Raw genomic sequence first — 23,298 nt, forward strand, 5'->3', positions numbered from 1 at the left:
GAAACCTAAAACAATTCAATCCCACTCATAGGATATTCAATCCCACTCATTTTGTTTGCCATATGTTTGCCAACCAGTGTTTCTTATTCTTAAGCTGAGACTTTTTAATAAATTTACAGCGCCCTCAAGCGCATGAAAAATAAAAGCAATGCGAAACCCACAATCCGTAATTTATATATTAAAAACGCTATGGTAAACTATTCAAAGACAAGCTACCAAACATGCTATGACATGTTGCACCAAAAACTTTTCATCTAATTTCTACGTATGAAAAAATGTCTGTTTGTGCCCATTACTTATATTTAAACCCATAAACCGGAAATAAATTTTGGCGTGAGCAAACACGATTAATTTTAAAAACGAAATTTACTCAAAAAAGGTAAAAACTGTCCGTTTGCAACATGTTACACAAAAATAAAACATGCAACGCATTAACCAGTCAATCAACTCAGTATTGCTTTTAAAACCAACATCCTAAATAACAGCAAAAATTAATTATTTTACGACCCTATCAACAAGTTGTATAAATACAACTAAGACTTATATATTTAGTCGTAAATACAAAGGATGTAGTTTTTACATAGTTTAAGCAAAATGTTATTTCAAATTTCCTACTTTAATTCCAGATTGCTTTAAAAATCCGTTTCCATATCCAAACAGATCAACATACAGGGAACACAAACATTACATACAGCATTTCATCAAGGCTACAGCACTTTATACCAAAAAGGTATATAAGTAACATAGTAAGTTACAGCAGCATTCTCTGCAGAGATATAATATCCAGTGCAACAATAAGACTACAACACGCTAAATCAGCTACAATTAGTAAAATATGAGTAGTTGTTGTGCCATCTGGTTGCAGATATCCGTGATAATATTAACAAACAACACCTTTTAATGCACACAAGAGGTTACTGCAGCTCTCTGGGTCACTGCGAAACAAACTAACAATTAGCTAAAACCGCGCGGACACCTGCAGCAAATCTCGTGCTTGCGGCTGATTAAACGAAACGCAACGTACAAAACAAACTCCAAACCTTGTCACGCATTTTTCTGTTCTAAATACTTGTTTCAATAGAAAGTAATAAACAAAACTAAAAAATACTACAATAAGCAGGGACTGGAAATATCAACGCAACGTTGGCTTTCAGTGATTTTAGGTGTTTTTGGTTTAGGTTTACCTTCTGTGTGTTTGTAATGAAAATCTACAAATATATTGTAAAATTTGCTACGCTGCAATATGTAAAAAATAAGCTGCGCCAACAGTAATTGATTAATGGTGGTTTTGGAGTAGATTCCAAAGAAAGATCCTAATTTTGTGTTCTTTTTAAATTTAAAACTAGCGGTTAGCATACTTTTACGTACACACAAAATATGTCAGTACATGTATCAAACAACCATATTCCGCTAAACTATAAAACTGTTTTTAACACAAAGGTCGCAACTCTCAAGTTTCGCAGTCAGTAATTTGCAACAACATTGATCGCCTTTGAGATGAAACTCCACAATGACAGGGTTACTAAATCACAATAGTTGTACAGTTTTTTTTTTACTTCTGGGACATTTTTTTGTATATAAATGTCGCAGTCATCTTTTTAACAATAGTCACGTGAAATGCAGATACGAGTTTAGGCATCAAATCCCACTCAATTTTTGCCATATCACTAACTATGGTGCTTCTTATTTTTAATCTTTAACCTTGTCTTTCAAATATATTTGCAGCGCCTCAAGCACAAGAAAAATAAAGGCAATTTGAAACCCACAATTCGTAATTTATAAAAACGCTGTCGTAATTTATACAAAAACACGCTAAAACATGATATGACCTGTTACAACAAAACTTTATATCTGATTTGTATGAAAAAGTATAAAAAAATGTCTGTTTGTGCCCATTACTTATATTCAAACCCATAAACTGAAAATAAATTTTAGTGTGAGCAAAGGCGATTAACTGCAAAAAAGAAATCTACTGAAAAAAAATAAAAACTGTCCGCTTGCAACAGGCTAAACAAAAATAAAACAAACGACGCAATAACCAATCAACTCAACATTGCTGATAAAACCAACATATTAAATAACACCAAAAATTTTTTTATTGTACGACCTGTTCCATTTAGTTGTAAAAACATAGGATATAAACTCTTACTTAGTATAAGCAATTTCCCACTTTAGTTCCAGATTGCTTAAACATCCGTTTCCATATCCAAACAAAACAGCTTGCAGGAAACAGAAACATTACATACAGTATTTCATCAAGGCTACAACACTTTATTCCAAATAAGTTATAATTATTACAGTTTGTTACAGTTGCATTCTCTGCAGAGATATAATATCCAGTGTAACAATAAGACTACAACTCGCTAAATCAGCTACAATCAGTAAAAGATCAGTTGTTGTTGTGTTATCTGGTTGCAGATATCCGTAATAATATCAACAAACAACACCTTTTAATGCACACAAGAGGTTACTGCAGCTCTCTGGGTCACTGCTAAACTAATGTAATACAACCTAGAACTGAGTGCGCACCTTTGGCAGATCTCCTGCCTGCAGCTGAAACGTAAGAAAAAAGTCTGCTGGAAGGCCAATTGGGTCAAAGGTTGCCGGTTTGGCTGCGTGCAGTGAATTGTGCTCGCAAGTTGCGAATCGAGTAGCAATGGAAAATTAACATAAAAATTACAAACAAGCATTTACATCAGGTTACGCATGGTAACAGCAAGATATATGGCACAACAAGTACAAAATATCGAATACTAATGTGAGTAAAAAACGATTATAAAATATTATTTCAATTTTAATTCACTTCATGCATTACCGTTACACAAAATGAAATTTCTTTAAGGCTAAAAACTAAAATGTTCAAATGCATTGTTTGCAGTTAGTTCAATATTCTCTCACAGATGGCGAGTGCATATTGTGTACACCAACCGTCGTCCATCTGGAAGTTTAAACTCGGATACAGCCATGCACAATCTTGACCTGAACCGAAGCCTGAACCGTAGTTGTCAGGTTGACCGATTGCAAAATCGGTATTGTTAGTTGTCATGGCAACGCCATCAACATATTTCCAAACCCCTTCTTGGTCGAGGTCTGACAAGCCAATCAAGTATATCGAACCGGGGCGTAGCAGATTGTCAATAATCGAGCTTGAAAATAGTGGAGATAATTGCTAGAGTCACAATAAGGTTATAAATAAACTATGTGGTGGCTAGCAGACAACGTGAATTAAACCATATTTAGTAGCCCGAAATTTTTTTTCTTCAAAGATGTTAATGAGGCTGGTAGTAGTAAAACATGGTAATATTATTTAGTCACCCAGGTTGAGTTTAAAATATATGTAATGTAACACGTATTTGTTGAAATATATTTACAAATAGGTTTAAAGTGTTATGCTTAAATGAAAAAAAAAAATCTTTGCAATAGGTCTTATGTTGGGCTCACGTCCGACTCCTAAAGGCTAAACCTGTCATATACTTGCGGACAGTTGCGTTTCTCATTCCCCAGGCTGCCAAATCTCCACCAATTGACTGACAATATATTCTTGCGTACCCCCAAATTCTTGCTGTTGTCATAATCACGTGGTAAAGCTCTAAAACAGAACATATAATTACTAAAAAATCATCTGGATTTTTAAATTCTCCAATATCTTTCGAAATACCTTGCTCACAGTGCTCTCCTTTGTAAAACATTTTACAGGAACAGTTGTAGCCGGTTATTGTGTCCAGACAAGTTCCATTATTTTTGCAGAGACCGTCGTTAGCCGAGCAAAAGTTGGCCTCTGAAAATTTGTAAACTTAAAAGTCCAAAAAATTCACACAACAGGGAATGGGTTCGGATTTTAACGTTATAAACAAACTTTTATGTTTTGCAATTTAGCTTACCGAAGAGCCACATGACTGACTGGAAACGCCGTTTTTAGTTGAACTATCATATGAGGTTTGTTCTTCATCAGAATAAAAGGTAACCGCTCCTCCGCTTTCTGCAAGGAATAACGAAGGCTTGCCATTTTCGAAGATGTTGTTATAAGCAAGTCAGGGTAACCAGACCTTTCAAAACCCCTGCGTGAATAGCAGCCGCACATATAGACGAATTGCTGTTGTAGAATTTTGTCCCACACACGTAATTGGAATGACAACCAGAAGGACAATCGACACCAGTGACAGAAAATTCCGAGTTTCCGTTTGTGCTGCATTTCACTACGCAGAAAAACTAAAAACTAGTTTTTTTTGTATTGGTTGAGCAATATACAAACGTGTCGTACTTTGAAAAGAGTAGGTGAATGAAGCAGAAAAGCATGTTTCGCTGGTTACTCCGTACCTTTTGGTGCCTTCGTACTTGGAAAGTGGATCACTTTTGAACACCTCAAAGTACCCTCCAACTTCTAAACGACAAACAAGCGCTTCTACGAAAACTAACCAGGTTTGTTTGGTACTTGGTGCAAAAAAGTCTTTTATTGCAGTTCTAACACTAGGAGGAGATATTTTATTTATGAATATTACAATGATTAGTTAGATAAACTGTAGGTCAATGGGATACAGTACCAAGAGAACCAATCGAATTTGAAAGTTGAATTTCTTTTAAACTTATTTAAACATTAACAAATACCTATAGTGACAAAGCGCAAGTAAAAATACTACTTTATCAAATTACGTGACTCACTATCTATCAGTCCAGCGTGCATCGCAGCAAGACACAGAGGACCGCTGGCATAGTCGTCAGTCCCACATAAATCTGAATGTTGCATCCAACAGCCGCCGGGACAAATTACTTTTGTGATCGAGTGTTGCAAATCCGACAGTTTTGTACCGCATTTGGCTAGATTAAACAACATTTGTCAGATTTGGTTAGTTTTGCTGAATTGTCTTTATTAAGTGACTACCAAATATATACATGTGCATTAGTTACCTTCCATTGCTTCGCAAGTTTGTAAGGCAGCCATCACGGTAACATAGAGTCTCAAACAATTTAATAACAACATCATGGCGTTTAAATCTAGCAATGAATTACTAACGAAAGCAATAGTATAATTTACATATATTTGACGGTTTTGTTTCGCTATCCTGGTATTTTTGCTAAAAACTTTTCAATAGATAAAACTGTTTGATATTTTGTAGGAATCAATTCAATGATAACTCAGTGTAGCTAATATGTCAAACTGTGACTGTAGAACCAACTAAAACTTCAAAGCCTTCACTTGAGCTTGTAAACTAAACCAAGAGAACTCATAACGATCCACGCGAAAGTGTTATTGTAATTGCGAATTAGACGCTGTGTCATACACTCACGCGTCATGCGATGACTAATCTAAAAAAGCAGGAATCTTGGGTGACATCACAACGTAAACTGTATGTTTCAAATGATGATAGCTGTTATGGAAATGACGAACAAACTGACACGGAAACAACCATGAACAGACCAAAGTGTTTGAAACAAAGGTAGAATGTTTAAAGGGGTAAATTATTTCCTTCCTTGTTCAAATTAAACCATGCAATCAGATAAGACATATATGAACAGCTGGGGTCAGCCATGAAGCGTCGATGTAGCCCAGCAGCGATCACGTCTCACGCACATTTTTTAGATTGCTTTAAACGTCCGTTTCCAACTATATGAGGCAGCTTTCAGGAAACACTACACACAGCATTTCATTAGGGATGCAGCACCGTATACCGATAATAGTGCCCAGTAGGTTCATATAGCATTCTGGCTTTATGTAATATAATATCCAATATTAAATAACGCCTACAACACGTCGAACCAGCTACAATCAGTACAAATAAGTTGTTATATGGTTAACTAAAAACAAAATATCTAAAATAACATTTGCAAGCTACACCTTTTAACACACACAAGAGGTTACATTAGTTATCAGGCTCATATATTGCAAAACAGACTTAACAGTTAGCTAGAACAGCGTGGGCACCTGAAGCACGTGTTGTGCTTGCGGCTGATTAAACGAAACGTAAAACAAGTTTGCCAGAAACCGAATCAATTGGCAAAAACGCTGCCATTCAGACTGCGGATGGTGAATTACATATGACAAGGTCTAAACGTAACGGTTTTATATATAAAGTGAGATTGAAAAAATACAAAATACATCTGTAATCTAAATGTTGCTTTCAGTAAAAATAACGAGTATTTGAAACGAGGGCAGATTGTTCAAAATTATGTTTTTATTATTATTACTTAAACGTACACAGCGGCGTTTTACTACATGGTGCTATATAGTTGATAAGTTTACTTGACTACGCTTTACTGGGGGAGCTATAGTTACTTTTGTATAGTTAATTTAAGGTTCTTTCACAGATAGCACGGTAGTTTTGACCACAATCTTCGTCGTCCATTTGATAGTTTTCCTCCTGCCACAATCTCGCGCAATCCTGACCGCCTTTCGAGTCGTTCGGCTCGCCATCAGCGAAATCGGTGTTGGCGTTTGTCCTTTTAACGCCGTCAACATATTTCCAAACTCCTTCCCGATCGATGTCGGATAAACCGATCCAGTAGTGGACATCGGGACCGGGACGTAACGAATTTCTGATAATCGAGCTAAAAAAACGTTACTTTTATATTCCTGCATTCGAAGGTAAAAGATGGTATTTTTCTGTCATATTACGTACGAACTGCAAGCACAAAATAAATCTGAAAGTATAAATCACAGAACACCAGACCCATTGAAAGCGTTATACCGACCCAGCCGGCCACTTAGCATTCCCATATGGCAAGGCGTATTTAAAAAAATTAGGTTAAATACAAATTCGGAGCAAAACGTATCATGTTTAAAAAAGAAATGGCACAAAAATTGTACAATTTGTACAAACTAATTCCTGGGTTTACTAAAGCCTTGTATCGTTTTTTCAACTTGTTGTTCAATTCAGAAGAGTTTGTCAAGAAAAGTCTGCCAAGTGCGTCAGAGATGGTAGCAACTAATACAAGTCGGTTTACTAATCCCCCTGATTGTGCGTGGTAAGGGGCCGCCGATATCTAGATCAACATACTTGCGAGTCGACGAATCTCTCATGCCCCAAGTGGCGAGATCTCCACCGATTGACTGACAATATGATCTTGATTGAGCCCAAGTCATTACAGTGGTCGTCAATTGATGATCTTGATGCACTGTCAGTAGATAAGTAGTTTTATTCGACCAATAGCCGTTCTATATCATGTCACAGTTTTTGTATGACAAGCTACATTGAACCGAAAAACGATAAATGCAAAAACATTTTTTTTTAACTTACTAAAATCTACATCTAAAATACGTTTTAAAAAAGCTTTAAAGAATACCTGTCTCACAGTTGTTTCCCGTGTACCAGACTGTACAAGAACATCTGTATCCAGTGCTGGTATCTGCACATGTGCCGCTGTTCTGACAAAGACCAGGGTTGGAGGCACAAAAATTTGGTGCTAAAAGTAGGGAGTGCTCATTATAAAAAAGATGCCAAAAGGAAAAAAAATAACGCTTACTGCATTGCCTTCCATCTCCTTGGTAGTTTGCGTTGCAAGAGCATTGAAAACTACCCGCAGTGTTGATACAAGTTGCGTATTGATGACAGTTGTGTGTTCCACTCGTACATTCGTCGATGTCTGATCATTTAAAACACTTTCCAATTTGTACTCATATATATAACTTATTTTTGTTTAGCGCCAATTGTACCTGTTTCGCAATGCAGACCGACATAACCGCCAAGACATGAGCAACTGTAGCTCACATCGTTATCCAAGCATGTTCCCCCGTTTCGACAAATTTCGTTATTTTGCGCACAGAAGTCAGGCACTGAAAAAGTACAGCAATATTCACGTGTTAACTTCATCATAAAACTAAAATAAAAACAATTTTTACCGCACTGTCGTCCATTTCCTGTGTAGTTTGCGTTGCAAGAACATTGAAAACTACCCGCTGTGTTGATACAAGTTGAGTGTTGATGACAGTTGTGTGTTCCACTCATACATTCGTCGATGTCTGATCATAAAAACACTTTCCAATTGTGTTGCATGATTATAGGATTAAGCTTTGTTGCCACCACTGGTACCTGTTTCGCAATGCAGACCGACATAACCGATGAGGCATGAGCAACTATAGCTCACATTGTTATCCAAGCATGTTCCCCCGTTTTGACAAATTTCGTTATTTTGCGCACAGAAGTCAGGCGCTGCAGAAATACAGTAATGTTCACGGGTTAGCTTCAACACAAAACATAAAATAAAACAATTTTCACCGCATTGCCTTCCATCTCCAGTGTAGTTTGAGTTGCAAAAACATTGGAAACTACCCGCTGTGTTGGTACATGTTGCGTGTTGATGACAATTGTGTGTTCCACTCGTACACTCGTCGATGTCTGCACAATTAGCTATTGAAATAATTGGACGTTATGTTTATTATGTTTAGAACCTTGAATTTACCAGTTTCGCAATGTTGGTCAGTGTAGCCATCAAGACACGAACAGTTATAACTGATGTCGGTATCAAGGCACGTTGCTCCATTTCGACAAATTCCGATATTTTGCGTACAATAGTCAGGTACTAAAATATAAGAAAATCTCAATTGAAATAACCATCAAGTATGCAAATATCATTTTGAAAAGTTGAGAATGAAATAAAACTGTCAATTACCGCATTGCCTGCCATTTCCTGTGTAGTTGGCGTTGCATGAACATTGGAAACTACCCACTGTGTTATTGCAAGTTGCGTAGTGATGGCAGTTGTGTGATCGAGTCGTGCATTCGTCGATATCTAGGTTAACATTGTGTACTTAATGTTCTGCGTACAACAGTGAGAATTAATATGCTTACCAATTTCACAGTCCTCTCCTTTGGTCCCTGGTAGACAGGAACAGAATTCTGCATTTATTCCCGACAAACATTGACCTTCGTTTTGACAGCTTCGCAAACAAGTGTTTTCCTCTAAAAAAAAAGAATGTATAAGCCTACAACTGCTTTGTGGTACTTAGCATTGTCAGTTTAAAACTGTACACAACTGCGTTTTGGCACTTAGTGTTGTAGCGTTGTGTAGTAATTAAGCCAGTCAATAATATTTGTAAATAAAAGGGTAAAAAATCAAATCCACAAAACATACCAACAAAGTAAAATGAACTGCGTAAAATTTCACAAAACTGCGTCTCTTTGCTTTCACGCAAGTAAAAGGTCACCGCACCTCCGCTATCTGAAACAAATAAAGTTCGACTTTTTGGAAAACAAGCAAAAATAACCTTCGTACCAGTCAAAATTTCTGCATGGATTGCAGCCGCACACACAGACGAATTGCTGTTGTAGAAATTTATACCACACACAAAGTTGGAACGACAACCAGAAGGACAATCAACATCAGTCACTGAAAATTCCGAGTTTCCCTTTGTGCTGCATTTCACTAAGCACAAAAAAAAATTTGGTAATTGCTTTGAAATGCATACGAAGTTCTTACTTTGAAATGAATATGTGTTTGTGGCAGAATCACATGATTTGCTGGTTACGCCAAATCTTGTTGTGCCTTTATACATGGGAAGTGGGTCGCTTTGAAACACTTCAAAATACCCTCCTTCGCCTGGAAAATAATTTTAACACTAATCGAAGTCGTATTTGTTTTTATTTGCAAAAATACAAACTTTGCGCGTTGCAAGTTAATGTACGGGTTCACTGTGGGCTGCGTTGTGGTCAAATGAGACAACTTACGGTCCATCAGTCCAGCGTGGATCGCAGCAAGACACAGAGGACCGCTGGCGTAGTCGTCAGTCCCACATAAATCAGAATGTTGCTTCCAACAGCCGCCGGGACAAATCACTTTCGTGATCGAGTTTTTTAAATCCGACAGTTTTGTGTCGCATGTGGCTAAACACAAATTGTTTTTTGTTCTGTTTATCCTGCCACATGTATATACTTTGTAATAAAATGTTACATTAGAATTTTTACAGTGTAATTTTGACAACTCGCGTGTACTGTAAAAACGTGCCTTCATGCAGAAACAATAACTGATGTTGTCATAGTAGGTTAAATATGAGAAGAAACGGTGTTACTTGTTTTTAGTTGTACCTTGCAGGGATACACTTCCTTGAAAATACGAGAAAATCCACACCAGCAAAACGTTAAAACCAATAATCCAGTTCAGTGACTTATCCATTATGAAAATTCTGTAGTCTCAAAGTTATTATGAGCGTATAGTAGCCTGAAGACTTCCTAAAATATGAAAGGTCACTTTTGTCACATGAGTTGCTAATCAAAAAGTTCGTAAACAAGTCGGTAGGTTAACCAAACTCGGAGTTTATAAATCAAATCATTTTTGCCTAAACACAAAGAAATACTAGAACATCGCGGCATTTTAAAGAAATTTCCAGTTCCTCAAGTTAATTTACAGCTAACAATTTTTGCAGTACGCCAAATACCTCAATACCGCTGAAATGCGACTAAATAACAGACAAACGATTCTTAAGTGGGCATATAATGGGTTAATTACGTCTGACCAATTTGGTAAATCTTACTTCGGGTCAAAGAGTTAAATACCTTTTTATGGGTCATGGACCTTCTACTTTTGTCTACATATAAATGACAGTTAGCAGTTGGTTAAATTCAGAGCAGTGCATTTTCTATCCAAATGTCAGATAAATTGTTAACGAAATGGGGCAACTCTATCAGTCATACTTAAATTCCTAACTCTATTAGTCACAAATTTGACACTGCTGTTCTGTGTGCTATGGGGCCACAATGCTATAAATATATTGTAATAAATATGTTTGCACAAACATTAACAAGTTGCATTGTTAAAAACGGTAGAATGTTGTTTGAAATTTTTATTTTCCATATATTTTGCAAAAAAAATATTATTTTCCATATATTTTGCAAAAAAATAATAATTGAGATCTAAGTTACCTAAATCGAAGAACGGACAAACAAGCTAAAAACATAATTACAATTAGAGTAAAACATTTTGATACTGTTATCTTGCATTGACATACATAATCAATAATGTAGTGAAATAAGCAAATTAAGATGTATTCCACTTGACGATATTTCAGTGAAAACATTTGTATTGATGAGTTTTCCCGAAGTTAAAATTTTGAAGTTAATTTAGCAAGGCATCAACTAAAGCATTTAATTGTGTTTCATGTTCATTTAGTTTGATGTAATGGTGACAAACGAGGTCAAGTTCCGGCTCTTACGTATGCTCACAAACACCTAACACAGTGATTCCCAAACTTTTTCATTATTTAGTCAAAACGGTCCCTTTGCCATTATTTCGAGGGCTCGCGGTCCTTAAGCTGGAATGTGTATTTCAAAAAAACGAAAGTTGATTGCAGGATTTTCGCTATGCAAAATTGCGCATAATAATGATCTAAACACTATTGTTTAGCAAATGGAGACAGTCGATTTCTCAATTCTGTTGATTTAAACTTATTCAGTGGCACAAACTGACGCTAAATAAGATTATGGAATTACTTTACCCGCTTCGCGGTCCCCCCAAAATCGCCTCACGGACCCCTAAAGGACCGCGGACCCCAGTTTGGGAACCGCTGACCTAACAGATAAATAAGTCGAATCGGCAAGTACTGAAAAGAACCTAACCGAACAAATGAAGTGCCAATAAGTTACGCAAGAACCTTATATGGTTAATGACTTCATTCAATGCATATAGAGTTCATCTGACACATTTACGGTGATATATTTAAGTTTCAACAATGATTTAGCAGAAATATGAATAACCGAGAAAAAAAGAAAAACGATTTTGTCATTGGTAAACTTTTGTTATAATTTAAGGTCAGGGCCCAAGAACGAGGGGTGAAGCCAATTAGAAACAGGGCATTAATAGCAAAGTTTATAATTGAAACAGGAAATTACGCAGTAGTTTTTTATTGTTGCTTTGAATCTGCAAAGTATAGCTGCTGTATGACAAGAATAGTTGGCTATTTTCATACAATTGTAAACCCACCCAGTGTAACTATTCTTTGAATGAGGGTCAGAACATATAGCGCACCATCACATTTTTTTTGTTCTCAGGGGCCTTGCTTGCGGCCAAAAACGCCTTTGGAGGCGTAAGGTGCCGCAAGCACCAAGCAACACATTAACTTACTTTGTTACTGTTTAGAATGCCTTCCAGTGAGTTTTTCTTCCATTCTGGACTGCTGGTTTGTAAACAATGATAAAAATGCAGAAACAATTGCTAATTGTGTGAAAGACATTTTTTCAATAAGAAAACATATGTTACTGTGTTAAAGACACAAATACAATAAAATCAGCTGCAGTTATAGTAGGCCAGAGCAAAATTACATCTGCCAAAATAAAAGCTGTTTCTGAACATATTGTGTTCTGGCAAAATGCCTCCTTAAACTATTTAGCATCATCAGCTAAACAAATAGACTAGGGCATACAAAGCTAAGGTATTCTCACAACGAACTCCAAGCTTCAGAACGTCCTACCAAACCTGTATCCTTTTAAAGCTTTAGCTGTGCCCGAACTGCCTTTTAACTCTGTCGAATCAAACATCAAGAAAAGCAGGGAGCGCACGCACTTTATATTCCCCGAGAGCGTTTATCCTCAAAGCAGCTGCTTGATCATGTAAGCAACGTATGAAAAGGAAATAACTAAAATTTTATGCTGCCGTTTTATCTGCGCGTGTGTAAATTGCCCAAAAACATTTAAGCTAACTATTTATTATGTTTGAACAAACTTGCCTTGTGTTTTTCGGGTAAAGTATATTTAAGTGTTAACCTGCATAGAGACAAAATACCGTAACTTTTGCGGCTAAAGACGCCATGTTTGGTGGAAATTAAGAAGCTCTATTTTGACGAGAAGATCACGCGACTTTTAAAGCGCACAAGTGTAAACCTTCTTTCGCGTTTAAATCACAATGGCTAACTTTGCAAAAATAAGAATAAACGTGGTAACAAATGTGTATTTTACGTTAAAAACTGTTGTTTATATTAAAGTTATATTTTGTGCTGCACATTTTGGCAAAAAATGCAAAAATATTATGCCACAAAAAGTTTTTCGATTTATGACAAATTTGATCACTACATTTTTACAGACAAGCACAAAAAGACATTTGCAACTGTAGATATAATTCCGAAAAAAAGACGTTCGTCGTTAGTCAAAATCAGATCCTTTCGCAAATTGCAAATTTTAAGAATTTGCAATAATTATCATCCATTTTGTACACGCCGCTTCTGAGGTAAATGTGCACACAGTCCGCAGTAGTTCCATCTCGACCCCTATTATTTGGTTCACCCTTGTGAAAATCAGTATTGCTTGAAGTCATTCCTACTCCGTCCAGGTAGACAAAAGATCCCTCTCTGTCTCTGTCTGTCAAACCGATCCAGAAGTATACTTTACCTGATCCATAGGGTTTCAGCATGTTGTTTATAATAGAGCTAAATGGCAAAGAAAATGCGTTACTGTAATGTTGCAAAACATTAAAACTTAAACAAAATGATTTGCATCTTAAGATTTTTATATCTAAATACTTTCAATACTTGCCCTAAAAGGTAATCAAACATTTTGTGAACCAACAATAATATAAACAGCATTGGTTGGTCAATAGGCATTAACGAAACAAGTGGAATTGAATAAATTACCCCAAATTTTGTTAGGTTTTGCCAATGTAGGCAGTATTATTTTACCGCCACGTCATTTCGGCAACTTCTCAAAAGAAATTTTTGTGTCATTTAATATTTTCTTGAAACTACGAACGAAAAATAAAACAAAGGTGTGCACTACTTACTTTCGTTTTGCCGAATCTCTTACACCCCAAGTGGCCAGATCCCCGCCAATGGATCTGCAATATGCTCTCGAATCATCCCAGTTTCTTGCTTCAGTTGATATAATATGATCCTGGCGAACTGCAAATAAAGCAAGGAATTGTTTTTATTAAACGATGTTTTTTTTTTTAAAGAAGCTAGATGAAAGCGACATGTTCTGTCGAAATTTAGACATGGGAACTGTTTGAAATTATATCGGTTTAATATGTTGTGCGATCAGTTTTCTTATTCAAGGAGTCAGATATACGATGTGTTAGCAATTGTACAAATTTGGATATATGGCGCCGAACACTACAGTTAAGTTACCAAGTATATATTTCGACAGAACATGCGTCGCACAGTGCAACGAACGCTACTTGCTATATGAGAACACAACACAAATACTAAGACCTAATGTCCTACGTTCTGTACTATGTACAGATTTAGGTTAAAACGCTTGACTTATATAGCGTTCAGGTCACGAAATTAACATTAGAAAGTTATAAAGCCCGCCCAATAAAAAAATGAATTTTTAACAGGGCACAAAACGTTTTGTATAAAGTTAAAGAGTCACAAAAGATTTAAACACGCCACTTTACCGTTTGTACATGTGCTCCCTGTGTACCAAACTGTACAAGCACAAGTGTAACTCGTCGCCGTATCCGTACACGTGCCGCCATTCTGACAAAGACCAGGATTGCTATTGCAGTAATTCGCTTCTGAAAAAAGCAAAACACATTTAAACAAACGTTCAGGAGGTTGAATATACACGCAAGCTCCAAGTGTACACTAAGGTCCAGTGGAAATATGTAGTTTTGGTCTTTTTAGTATTATAGTTTGTGTTGCATTGCCGAACAACTAATCGAAGCAAAAATCGCCATTTCGGTGACTATATTAAATAGGAAGTATAACCGTTCAAACTCATACTGACAAAATGTCTACACATAGCATAAAATGTATACATGTATTGTTAATTGCAATTATTAGATACAAATCTTACTGCACTGTAGTCCATTTCCGATGAAATTTCTATTGCAGGAACATCTGAAACTACCCGCTGTGTTGGTACAAGTTGCATAGCGGTGACAGTTGTGTGTTCTGGCGGCGCATTCGTTGATATCTGCAAGTCACATTACCTTTAGTAGCAAACTTGCAAGCAGTATAATTAATTGGTGACGAGTGACATTACCTGTTTCACAATGCCTTCCTGCGTAGCCCGCAGTGCACGAACAGCGGTAGTCTGATGTTGTGTCTGAACACCGACCTGAGTTTTTGCACAGGCCAAGGTTTTGGGCACAATAATCCGGCACTGTAAAGCCAGAAATATACGAAACCTTACAATTTTTAAAAAGATGTTTAAAAGGCTCCCTACATGCAAAAACTTGAATTTGAATCTAACACACTGGTTTGAATGCATGTTGCATGAATAATTACCACATTGCGTTCCATCTCCTCTGTAGTTTACGTTGCATGAACATTGGAAACTACCCGCTGTGTTGATACAAGTCGCGTGTTGATGACAATTGTGTGTTCCACTAGTACATTCATTGATGTCTGTGCGAATCCGCTACTAAATTTGAGTTTTTACGTGGTACGTACAAATTGATATGCTTACCGATTTGACATTCTTCGCCCGTGAAACCGGCAGAACAGAAGCAAAATCGTTGGTTCATTCCAGACTCACAATGACCTTCGTTTAAGCAGCTATTCGAAGCGCAAAAATCTTCATCTAAAATTGTTGTAACATTTTGGCTGAAATGGCTGAAAACCGCTGGAAGTTTACTGCACTAGAAATGCTAAATAACATGCACGATTAGGCATACTTCGGTGCCTATTTATACTACTATAGAAAGCACTTGGGTAGCAACAAAAAAACCTACTGGTGAAACTGAACGCGTGGTTCGAAAATCCACAAGATTTGCTGTGGACCCCATGATTCGTTGAACCTCGAAATGAAGATTGAGAATGTGTGGAGTAAAACCTCACGTGACCACCCTCAGCTGAGGTAACTACGATTACACCATTTGTTTGTGGAAACACGCAAAAATACATGACCACTTATACCGCTAAAAATTCCAGCGTGAATAGCAGCCGCACACACAGACGAATTACTATTGTACAAATTTGTCCCACACACGTAATTGGAACGACAACCAGAAGGACAATCAACATCAGTCACGGAAGACTCTGATTTTCCCTTTGTACTGCATTTCACTGAATAAATGTTCAAAATTTTACTTATCTGTTTCCTACAAATGCTTAGAAATATTTTACTTTGAAACGAGTAGGTTTCCGTAGCAGTCCGGCATGATTTGCTTACGACGCCAAATCTCTCGGATTTGCGGTATTTGGGAAGAGGATCGCTTTTAAACACTTCGAAATATCCTCCGAAATCTGAAAAATTACACAAATAACAAGACAAGAAAACCCGAACTCCGACCAAAACATGCATAACTGCCAACTGATAGAAGCATCTTTAACCAGTTCTAACAGGAGCCAACTTACTGTCCATCAGTCCAGCGTGCATCGCAGCAAGACACAGAGGACCACTGGCGTAGTCGTCAGTCCCACATAAATCAGAATGTTGCATCCAACAGCCGCCGGGACAAATCACTTTTGTGATCGAGTGTTTCAAATCTGAAAGTTTTGTACCACATGTGGCTGGATAAAACAAATGTATGATTTAGCTATGGCTAAATCGTTTTCACACAAGAATTTAGTTACCTTCCATTGCTTCACAAGTTCGCAAGACAGCCATCACGGTGAGGTAAAGTCTCAAAGAATTTAAAAACAACATCATAGGTCTATATTTTAAACCGAAGAATGAAATATTGGTGGCCTAAAACTGTGCAATAACAATTATATTCACCTTTTTCTGTTTTGTTTATGCTGCCAGACTGCCTAAGCATCTTCCCTAATGAATTTTAACCAAACTATTTGCTATAAGTTTTGTTTAACCTACAATATACAAGGACCCAACTGTACAAACCAAACCCTTAGCACTTATACCGATACACGAAAATGTTATTGGAAGCGTAACTTCACGTCGTGTCGTAAACTCATGCGCTGACTGGTCTAAACAAAGCAGGAAACGTGGATGACGTCACAACATCAACTGTGTGTTTAAATTTTTATTAGCTATTAGTGTAGGGTTGCCATATTTTATGATACACAATCCCTGACAAAATTTACCTCAGTTGCATTAACCCAGTGGTTTTCAAACGTTTTCATTAGTTTTTTCTAAACGGTCCAATTGCCATTATTTCGGGGGCCCGCGGTCCTTAAGCTCGAATGTATATTTCAGAAAAACGAAAGTTGATTGCAGGATTTAAACTAGTTATGCAAAATTGCGCATAACAATGATTCAAATCTGATATCACAGACAATACAAAAACATTACAATTGTGCGCGAACAATTGCATTTTTGTTAGTTGTCATGCAATAAAGCCTATTGTTTAGCAATGGACAGGTCGATTCTCACTTTCACTTTGACTTAAACTTATTTAGTTGCACAAACTGACGCCAAATAAGAATATAGAATTACCCTTTTCGCGGTCACCGCAAAATTGCCTCACGGACCCCAGTTTGAGAACCGCAGCGTTAACCTTTTTTGCGATCCAAACACTTCTATTTTGAAATAAATTTCGAAAATTCGAAAGTCACACGCACGGCGACATGAGAAAACGTTATACGATACTCTGATCCTTGTCAATTAACTTTCTGCGAAGGATTCTGTTTAGTTTTTAGGGTAAGCTCACTGCTCTTACTACCAATGAAACAATATGCATATATATCAGTGGTCGCCAACCTTTACCACTATAAAGCCATTCGCACCAATTTCACTCAGGAAAAAAAAACTGTAAGCCACAAAGACGTTTTCAAATTTGAAATAAAATGCCACTATATAAAAACGTTTTTATTGTCTCCCGACATTCGACTTTTTGTTGTCATATAGTTCCGTGCATATTAGGTACACAGTTAAAGCAAATGAAACTTCCCACGTTTCCACGTTGCATCGAATGCTGTGGTTTCTTGAGACGCGGGTTTTTATTTGCGTATTGTTAGACAACTAGTAACAAACAGGTATTGTTACGCACACACACACACTGCAAAACGAAAAAGTAACCGTGTGCGTTAACCTGCGCGCCGCCAGTTTACCTCTTTACGTTTCATAGCATAGACGCGGTTGTAGTTTACTAGAAACTTTCTCTGTTGGTACATTGATTTCATAGTATATTTAATTTTTGTTCTTAAATTCCTGACTTTTAAGTACATTTTAACATTTCTCCCTGACGCAGATTTAAACACTAAATTCCCTGACATGTCAGGGAAAATCCGGACGTATGGCAACCCTATATTAGTGGAAATGACGCCCATTCTAGATACGATACGAGTTTAAAACACCCTGTATTGTTGTAACGAATTCACATCAGAAATATAACAGGAAAGTGTGATCAACAAGCATTAGGTGGTTTCCGTAGTATCATAAGGTCACATGGTCTAATTAAATACCTTGTAAACTTGACTCGTCCGGTCATGCACACTATAGCTCCCAGTTCACTGAGCATTACAGTAGGATGTGTAAAGGATGTTTAACATCGAAAAGGGAACCTGGCGATTTTGGTTAGAATCTGACACAAATTCGACATGGCCTGGCAAAATACGAGTGCGTTTAAGCTGGAATAACTACCTCGTAGGCCTATTTTGTTTTCCAAAATTATTTTTGCGATATTTTTGAGCAGTTGTCATTATGGTCATCGTTTTAAAACTTGACAATATTCTCGAGTCAGGAAGTTGTTTGTTTAACTTATTTGTTTAGCGCCAACTGTACCTGTTTCGCAATGCAGACCAACGTAACCACCAAGGCATGAGCAACTGTAGCTCACATCGTTATCCAAGTAAGTTCCCCCGTTTCGACAAATTTCGTTATTTTGCGCACAGAAGTCAGGCACTGAAAAAGGTACAGTAATATTCACGTGTTAACTTCATCATAAAACTAAAATAAAAACAATTTTTACCGCACTGTCGTCCATTTCCTGTGTAGTTTGCGTAGCAAGAACATTGAAAACTACCCGCTGCGTTGGTACAAGTTGAGTGTTGATGACAATTGTGTGTTCGACTTGCACATTCATCGACGTCTGATCATTAAAAACGTTCCAATTGCATTGTATAATTATACGATTATGCTTTATTAGAGTCAATTGTACCTTTTACGCAATGCAGACCAACATAACCGCTAAAGCATGAGCAACTGTAGCTCACATTGTTATCCAAGCATGTTCCCCCGTTTTGACAAATTTCGTTATTTTGTGCACAGAAGTCAGGCACTGAAAAAGTACAGCAATGTTTAGCGCTCTGGAAAAAACAAATCTGGAAAAAAAAACAAATCTATTGCTCTGGAAAGCAATATTCACGGGTTAACTTCATCACAAAAGTAAAGCAAAAACAATTTTCACCGCATTGCCTTCCATTTCCTGTATAGTTTGCGTTCCAAAAACATTGGAAACTACCCTTTGTGTTGGTACAAGTTGCGTGTTGATGACAATTGTGTGTTCCACTCGTACACAGGCCCCACGAGAGGGGGGTGCAGCTGGTGCGCCGCACCGGGGCCCATGAGAGTCTAGGGGGCCCATAATTATTAAGTTGAAGATTACAGGGTGAAATGTGTACTTTTAAAATTGTTTTAAAACTAAAAATGTTGATGCCGATTGCCAAATGTGGAGTTTGATTTGTTTGTATTGCAACTCTATGCAACAAGTTTTATGATTGTTATACGTTGGTGAATGCGCGAATTGTAGCGAGATCTCTTTTTGATTTTTTTACTTTTTTGTGTCCGTTGTTTGGTAACGTAAGACTTATGCACATTTGCGCTGACTACATGGTGCTGGTGAGTTTTCTGGACGTTATAATAGCATTTGTTACACGTATTTGATTTGGTCACAGCTTTGGTAGTAAGCGAGGTACTTTATTGGACCTTATTTGTTAAGTACATACGCGATAAAGCGACAGTTATGTGTGTGTGTGAAGACGTTTACTTTGCTGTCTGCCTTCGTATTAACATTTTCTATTGGTCTGTTTGTACCTATGTGAAAATGACCGGCAAAGCAGTTATTATTTTAAACAAATTAGCAGTAATGGGGTCTCATCCGACTTAAGTCACATTTTTCGAAAGCTTGACTTGAGTCTTCTCAGCTGTGAAAAGACTTGGCTTGACTTGGTATACCAACAAAAACACAAAATCTTTTACCAGATAACCTGTTCAGTTGGCTTTAACCAAACAATAGCAGAACTTTACTGTGCGATTTGTAGGTATTTTTGTTGGTATACCGAGTATATATATTTTATATTTTTGAGGTCATTTCATCCGGCCCTCGACCATATTTTTTAGGTTGCGAAATCGTATTGATAACTTTGTAACATTCAAAAATTAAACTACTCCCTACGAAAGTTTTCCTGTCGCGATATGTGGAATTGATATTACCTAGTTTCATAGGATTGCAACGCCTATGATTGATTCAAAGCGAGTTTGTTACGTCACAGACAAGACTACAAGTGTTGATTGTGCGCAAACAATTGCCTTCCTATAGGTTACTTGTGACGTAATATACAAGCATTGCCCGTAAGATGAGACTAACTATACCAGGGGACGGCAACCCCCGAAACGCATGTCAAGGTTGGCAGTTTTGGCACGCTAGGTGCTGTTATATGGCACGCCAACCGATTTGTGTGTTTATATTGAAGTAACAATTTCACCTGTTACACTGCTTGTTTAGTTTTTAGCATGCCACGGTCTTAAAATTCAGCCTTTGGCACACGTCGCCTAAAACGTTGCCGACCCTTGAAATATACAGTTTAACAGTCGCATAACCAGATTTTGGGATTTCAGAAATACCATGTTTGGGCTGAAAAAAGTTTCTGGTGACCCGTGGTTTAAGCCAGTGGTCTTCAACCTTTTTCAAAGGCGACCCCAGTTTGAGAGAAAATGAAATCAGCATTTGCACGCGACCCCATTTTTTTCCGATAAGGGGGGAAAAATGTTTCAAGTAATGCCGAAACTGCTGAAAGTATTTTCATGTAAATTTACCAGCTTAAATTTCAAGTAAACTTTCAATATTATCATTCAGCGTGTAAACGCCAATGAATTAAATTTATAGCGACCCCAGAAAAAGTTTAGGCGACCCCACATGGGGTCGCGACCCACAGGTTGAAGACCACTGGTTTAAGCGAACACAGTACATGTCGAGACCAGTATTTGCTTTTGAGCGTTTGCTTTGCTGTACAAACACTATAGTGCATGCAGTAAAAATATAGGAATTTTAGGTTTTTAAAACTCTAAAGATTTGAGGTTATTGTCCAAGCTGTTTAATAAGTGCGGCTAGCTTCTTTTGGTGAATAAACGTATTAAACGCTTGATCATCAGCACACAAATAGTGTTCAAAGGGGGGCCCAGAAATTGACTTGCACCAGCATATTTTTTTTCTCTCCAGGGCCCTGCTCGTACACTCGTCGATGTCTGCACAATTGGATATTGAAATAATTGGACGTTATGTTTATCATGTTTAGAACCTTGAATTTACCAGTTTCGCAATGTTGGTCAGTGTAGCCATCAAGACACGAACAGTTATAACTGATATCGGTATCAACCCAGTGGGCACCGGGCGTAGTATAAACGTCATTTTCACGTCGAAATTCCATATCGACGTATTTCTGACAAAAATCGACCATTGGGAAAAAATAGGATGTCGAAATGACGTCAAATTAAGGTCGAAAATTAGTCCAAATTTTAAAGGTCGTAAAACAACCGGTATTCGACGTCAATTTAATGTCATATTAGGCACGTTTAAGTAACGTTGAATTTTTCACGTTTATTGGACGTCGTAATTTAGCATCTCCGCAACTTTGTCGTAATTTGGATTCAATTTCAACGTCTTTCTTTTCACGTTAAAATTATGTGCATTTGTCGACGTTGAAATAAAGTCGCCTAAACGTCGTCGATGAAACTACGTTTGTTGGTTTAATAATCGACCACATTTCAACGTTGAAATCCGACCAAAAACCAAACCAAAGTAAAACTAAAACGTCAAAACCATTAATAAAATTAGACACGTTAAAGAAACGTTGATTTTGTCGTGAAAATTCGACGTCGTAATTTAGTGTCTTCGTAACTTTGTCTTAATTTGGATTTAATTTCGACGTCTTTTTTTCACGTTGAAATTATGTACATTTATTGATGTTAAAATGAAGTCGATTAAGCGTCGATGAAGTAAAGGTATTTGTTGGATTAATAATTAACCACATTTCAACGTTTAGAACAGGCCAAAAAGCAAACTCAAGTAAAAATTAAACGTTAAAACCATTTCTGAACGTCTATTTTACGACATGTTTCGAACGTGAAGGAAACGTTGAATTTGTCGTTAATATTCGACGTCGTAATTTATTGCCTTTGCAGCTTTCATAAATCTGAATGTTGCATCCAACAGCCGCCGGGACAAATCACTTTCGTGATCGAGTGTTTCAAATCCGACAGTTTTGTGTCGCATGTGGCTAAACACAAATTGTTTTTTTTCTGTTTATCCTGTCACATGTATATACTTTGTAATAAAATGTTACATTAGAATTTTTACAGTGTAATTTTGACAACTCGCGTGTACTGTAAAAGCGTGCCTTCATGCAGAAACAATAACTGCCGCCGGGACAAATCACTTTTGTGATCGAGTGTTTGAAATCCGACAGTTTAGTGTCGCATGTGGCTAAATACAAATTGGGTTTTTCTGTTTATTATGTCACATGTATAATCTTTGTAACATACGTTACGTTAGACTTTTTACAGCGTAATTTTTACAACTCGCGTGCACTGCACAAACGTGCCTTCATGCAGAAACATTAGGTGATGCTGCCATACTAGGTTAAATATGAGAAGAAACGGCGTTACTTGTATTCAGTTGTACCTTGCGGGGCGATGGTTCCTTGAAAATACGATAAAATCCGCATCAGCAAAACGTAAAAACCAATGACCCAGTTCAGTGACTTATCCATTATGAAAATTCTGTAGTCTCAAAGTTATTATGAGCGTAGTAGCCTGAAGACTTCCTGAAATATGAAAGGTCACTTTTGTCAAATGAACTTCATAAACAAGTAGGTAGGTTAACCTAACTCGGAGTTGATAAATCAAATCATTTTTGCCTAAACACAAATAAATACTAGAACATCGCGGCCTTAATAGAAAATTACTGTTTCTCAAGTCAATTTACAGCTAACAATTTTTACAGTACGCCAAATACCTCAATACCGCTAAAATGCGACTAAATAGTCGACGAACGATTCTTTTTGTATCATGTTTTAGCAAGGCATCAGTATAAGCATTTAATTCTGTTTTATGTTCATTTAGTTTGATTTTATAGTTTTTTATTGCATGTTGCTTTGAATCTGCAAAGTATAGCTGCTGTATGACAAGAATAGTTGGCTATTTTCATACAATTGTGAGCCCACCGAGTGTAACTATAACAATATATTGTTTTTATGAGGGCCAGAACACATTGCGCACCAGAATATTTTTATTCGCAAGGGCCTTGCTTACGGCCAAAAAC

At 37.1% G+C, this 23,298-nt stretch overlaps 3 protein-coding genes across 8 annotated transcripts; all 3 read right to left on the reverse strand.

The window, feature by feature from the left end:
• Positions 1-2,878: 2,878 nt before the first annotated feature.
• On the reverse strand, positions 2,879-3,894 carry LOC145219911 (collectin-12-like). The gene is made up of 4 exons (XM_080087212.1): positions 3,882-3,894; positions 3,659-3,778; positions 3,475-3,589; positions 2,879-3,146 (listed from the first exon to the last, which is right to left on the reverse strand). Exons 1-4 carry the CDS (start codon positions 3,892-3,894, stop codon positions 2,879-2,881), a joined length of 516 nt encoding a protein of 171 aa, XP_079943338.1.
• Positions 3,895-5,231: 1,337 nt separating this feature from the next.
• On the reverse strand, positions 5,232-18,339 carry LOC145220476 (uncharacterized). 6 transcript variants are annotated; one of them, XM_080087684.1, is made up of 18 exons: positions 18,224-18,339; positions 16,436-16,485; positions 16,217-16,372; positions 9,412-9,531; positions 9,208-9,357; positions 9,067-9,153; positions 8,784-8,894; positions 8,605-8,724; positions 8,395-8,514; positions 8,211-8,342; positions 8,025-8,144; positions 7,835-7,954; positions 7,649-7,768; positions 7,459-7,578; positions 7,279-7,398; positions 6,993-7,110; positions 6,272-6,543; positions 5,232-5,628 (listed from the first exon to the last, which is right to left on the reverse strand). In XM_080087684.1, the coding sequence occupies exons 1-17, from the start codon at positions 18,277-18,279 to the stop codon at positions 6,282-6,284; spliced, it is 2,082 nt and encodes a 693-aa protein (XP_079943810.1). In that variant the 5' UTR covers positions 18,280-18,339; the 3' UTR covers positions 5,232-5,628; positions 6,272-6,281. The 6 variants fall into 6 exon arrangements, with proteins under 6 accessions (XP_079943810.1, XP_079943811.1, XP_079943809.1 ...); XM_080087685.1 differs by having other exon boundaries at positions 5,232-6,543; positions 8,211-8,330; XM_080087683.1 differs by having other exon boundaries at positions 5,232-6,543.
• LOC145220481 (uncharacterized) lies at positions 12,843-15,768 on the reverse strand. The gene is made up of 8 exons (XM_080087692.1): positions 15,592-15,768; positions 15,327-15,440; positions 15,146-15,265; positions 14,901-15,020; positions 14,712-14,831; positions 14,311-14,430; positions 13,696-13,813; positions 12,843-13,345 (listed from the first exon to the last, which is right to left on the reverse strand). The coding sequence occupies exons 1-8, from the start codon at positions 15,761-15,763 to the stop codon at positions 13,072-13,074; spliced, it is 1,158 nt and encodes a 385-aa protein (XP_079943818.1). The 5' UTR covers positions 15,764-15,768; the 3' UTR covers positions 12,843-13,071.
• Positions 18,340-23,298: the final 4,959 nt, after the last annotated feature.

The sequence above is a fragment of the Phallusia mammillata genome, chromosome 3, assembly GCF_965637545.1.
Source record: "Phallusia mammillata chromosome 3, kaPhaMamm4.hap1.1, whole genome shotgun sequence".
Taxonomy (NCBI): Eukaryota; Metazoa; Chordata; class Ascidiacea; order Phlebobranchia; family Ascidiidae; genus Phallusia; species Phallusia mammillata.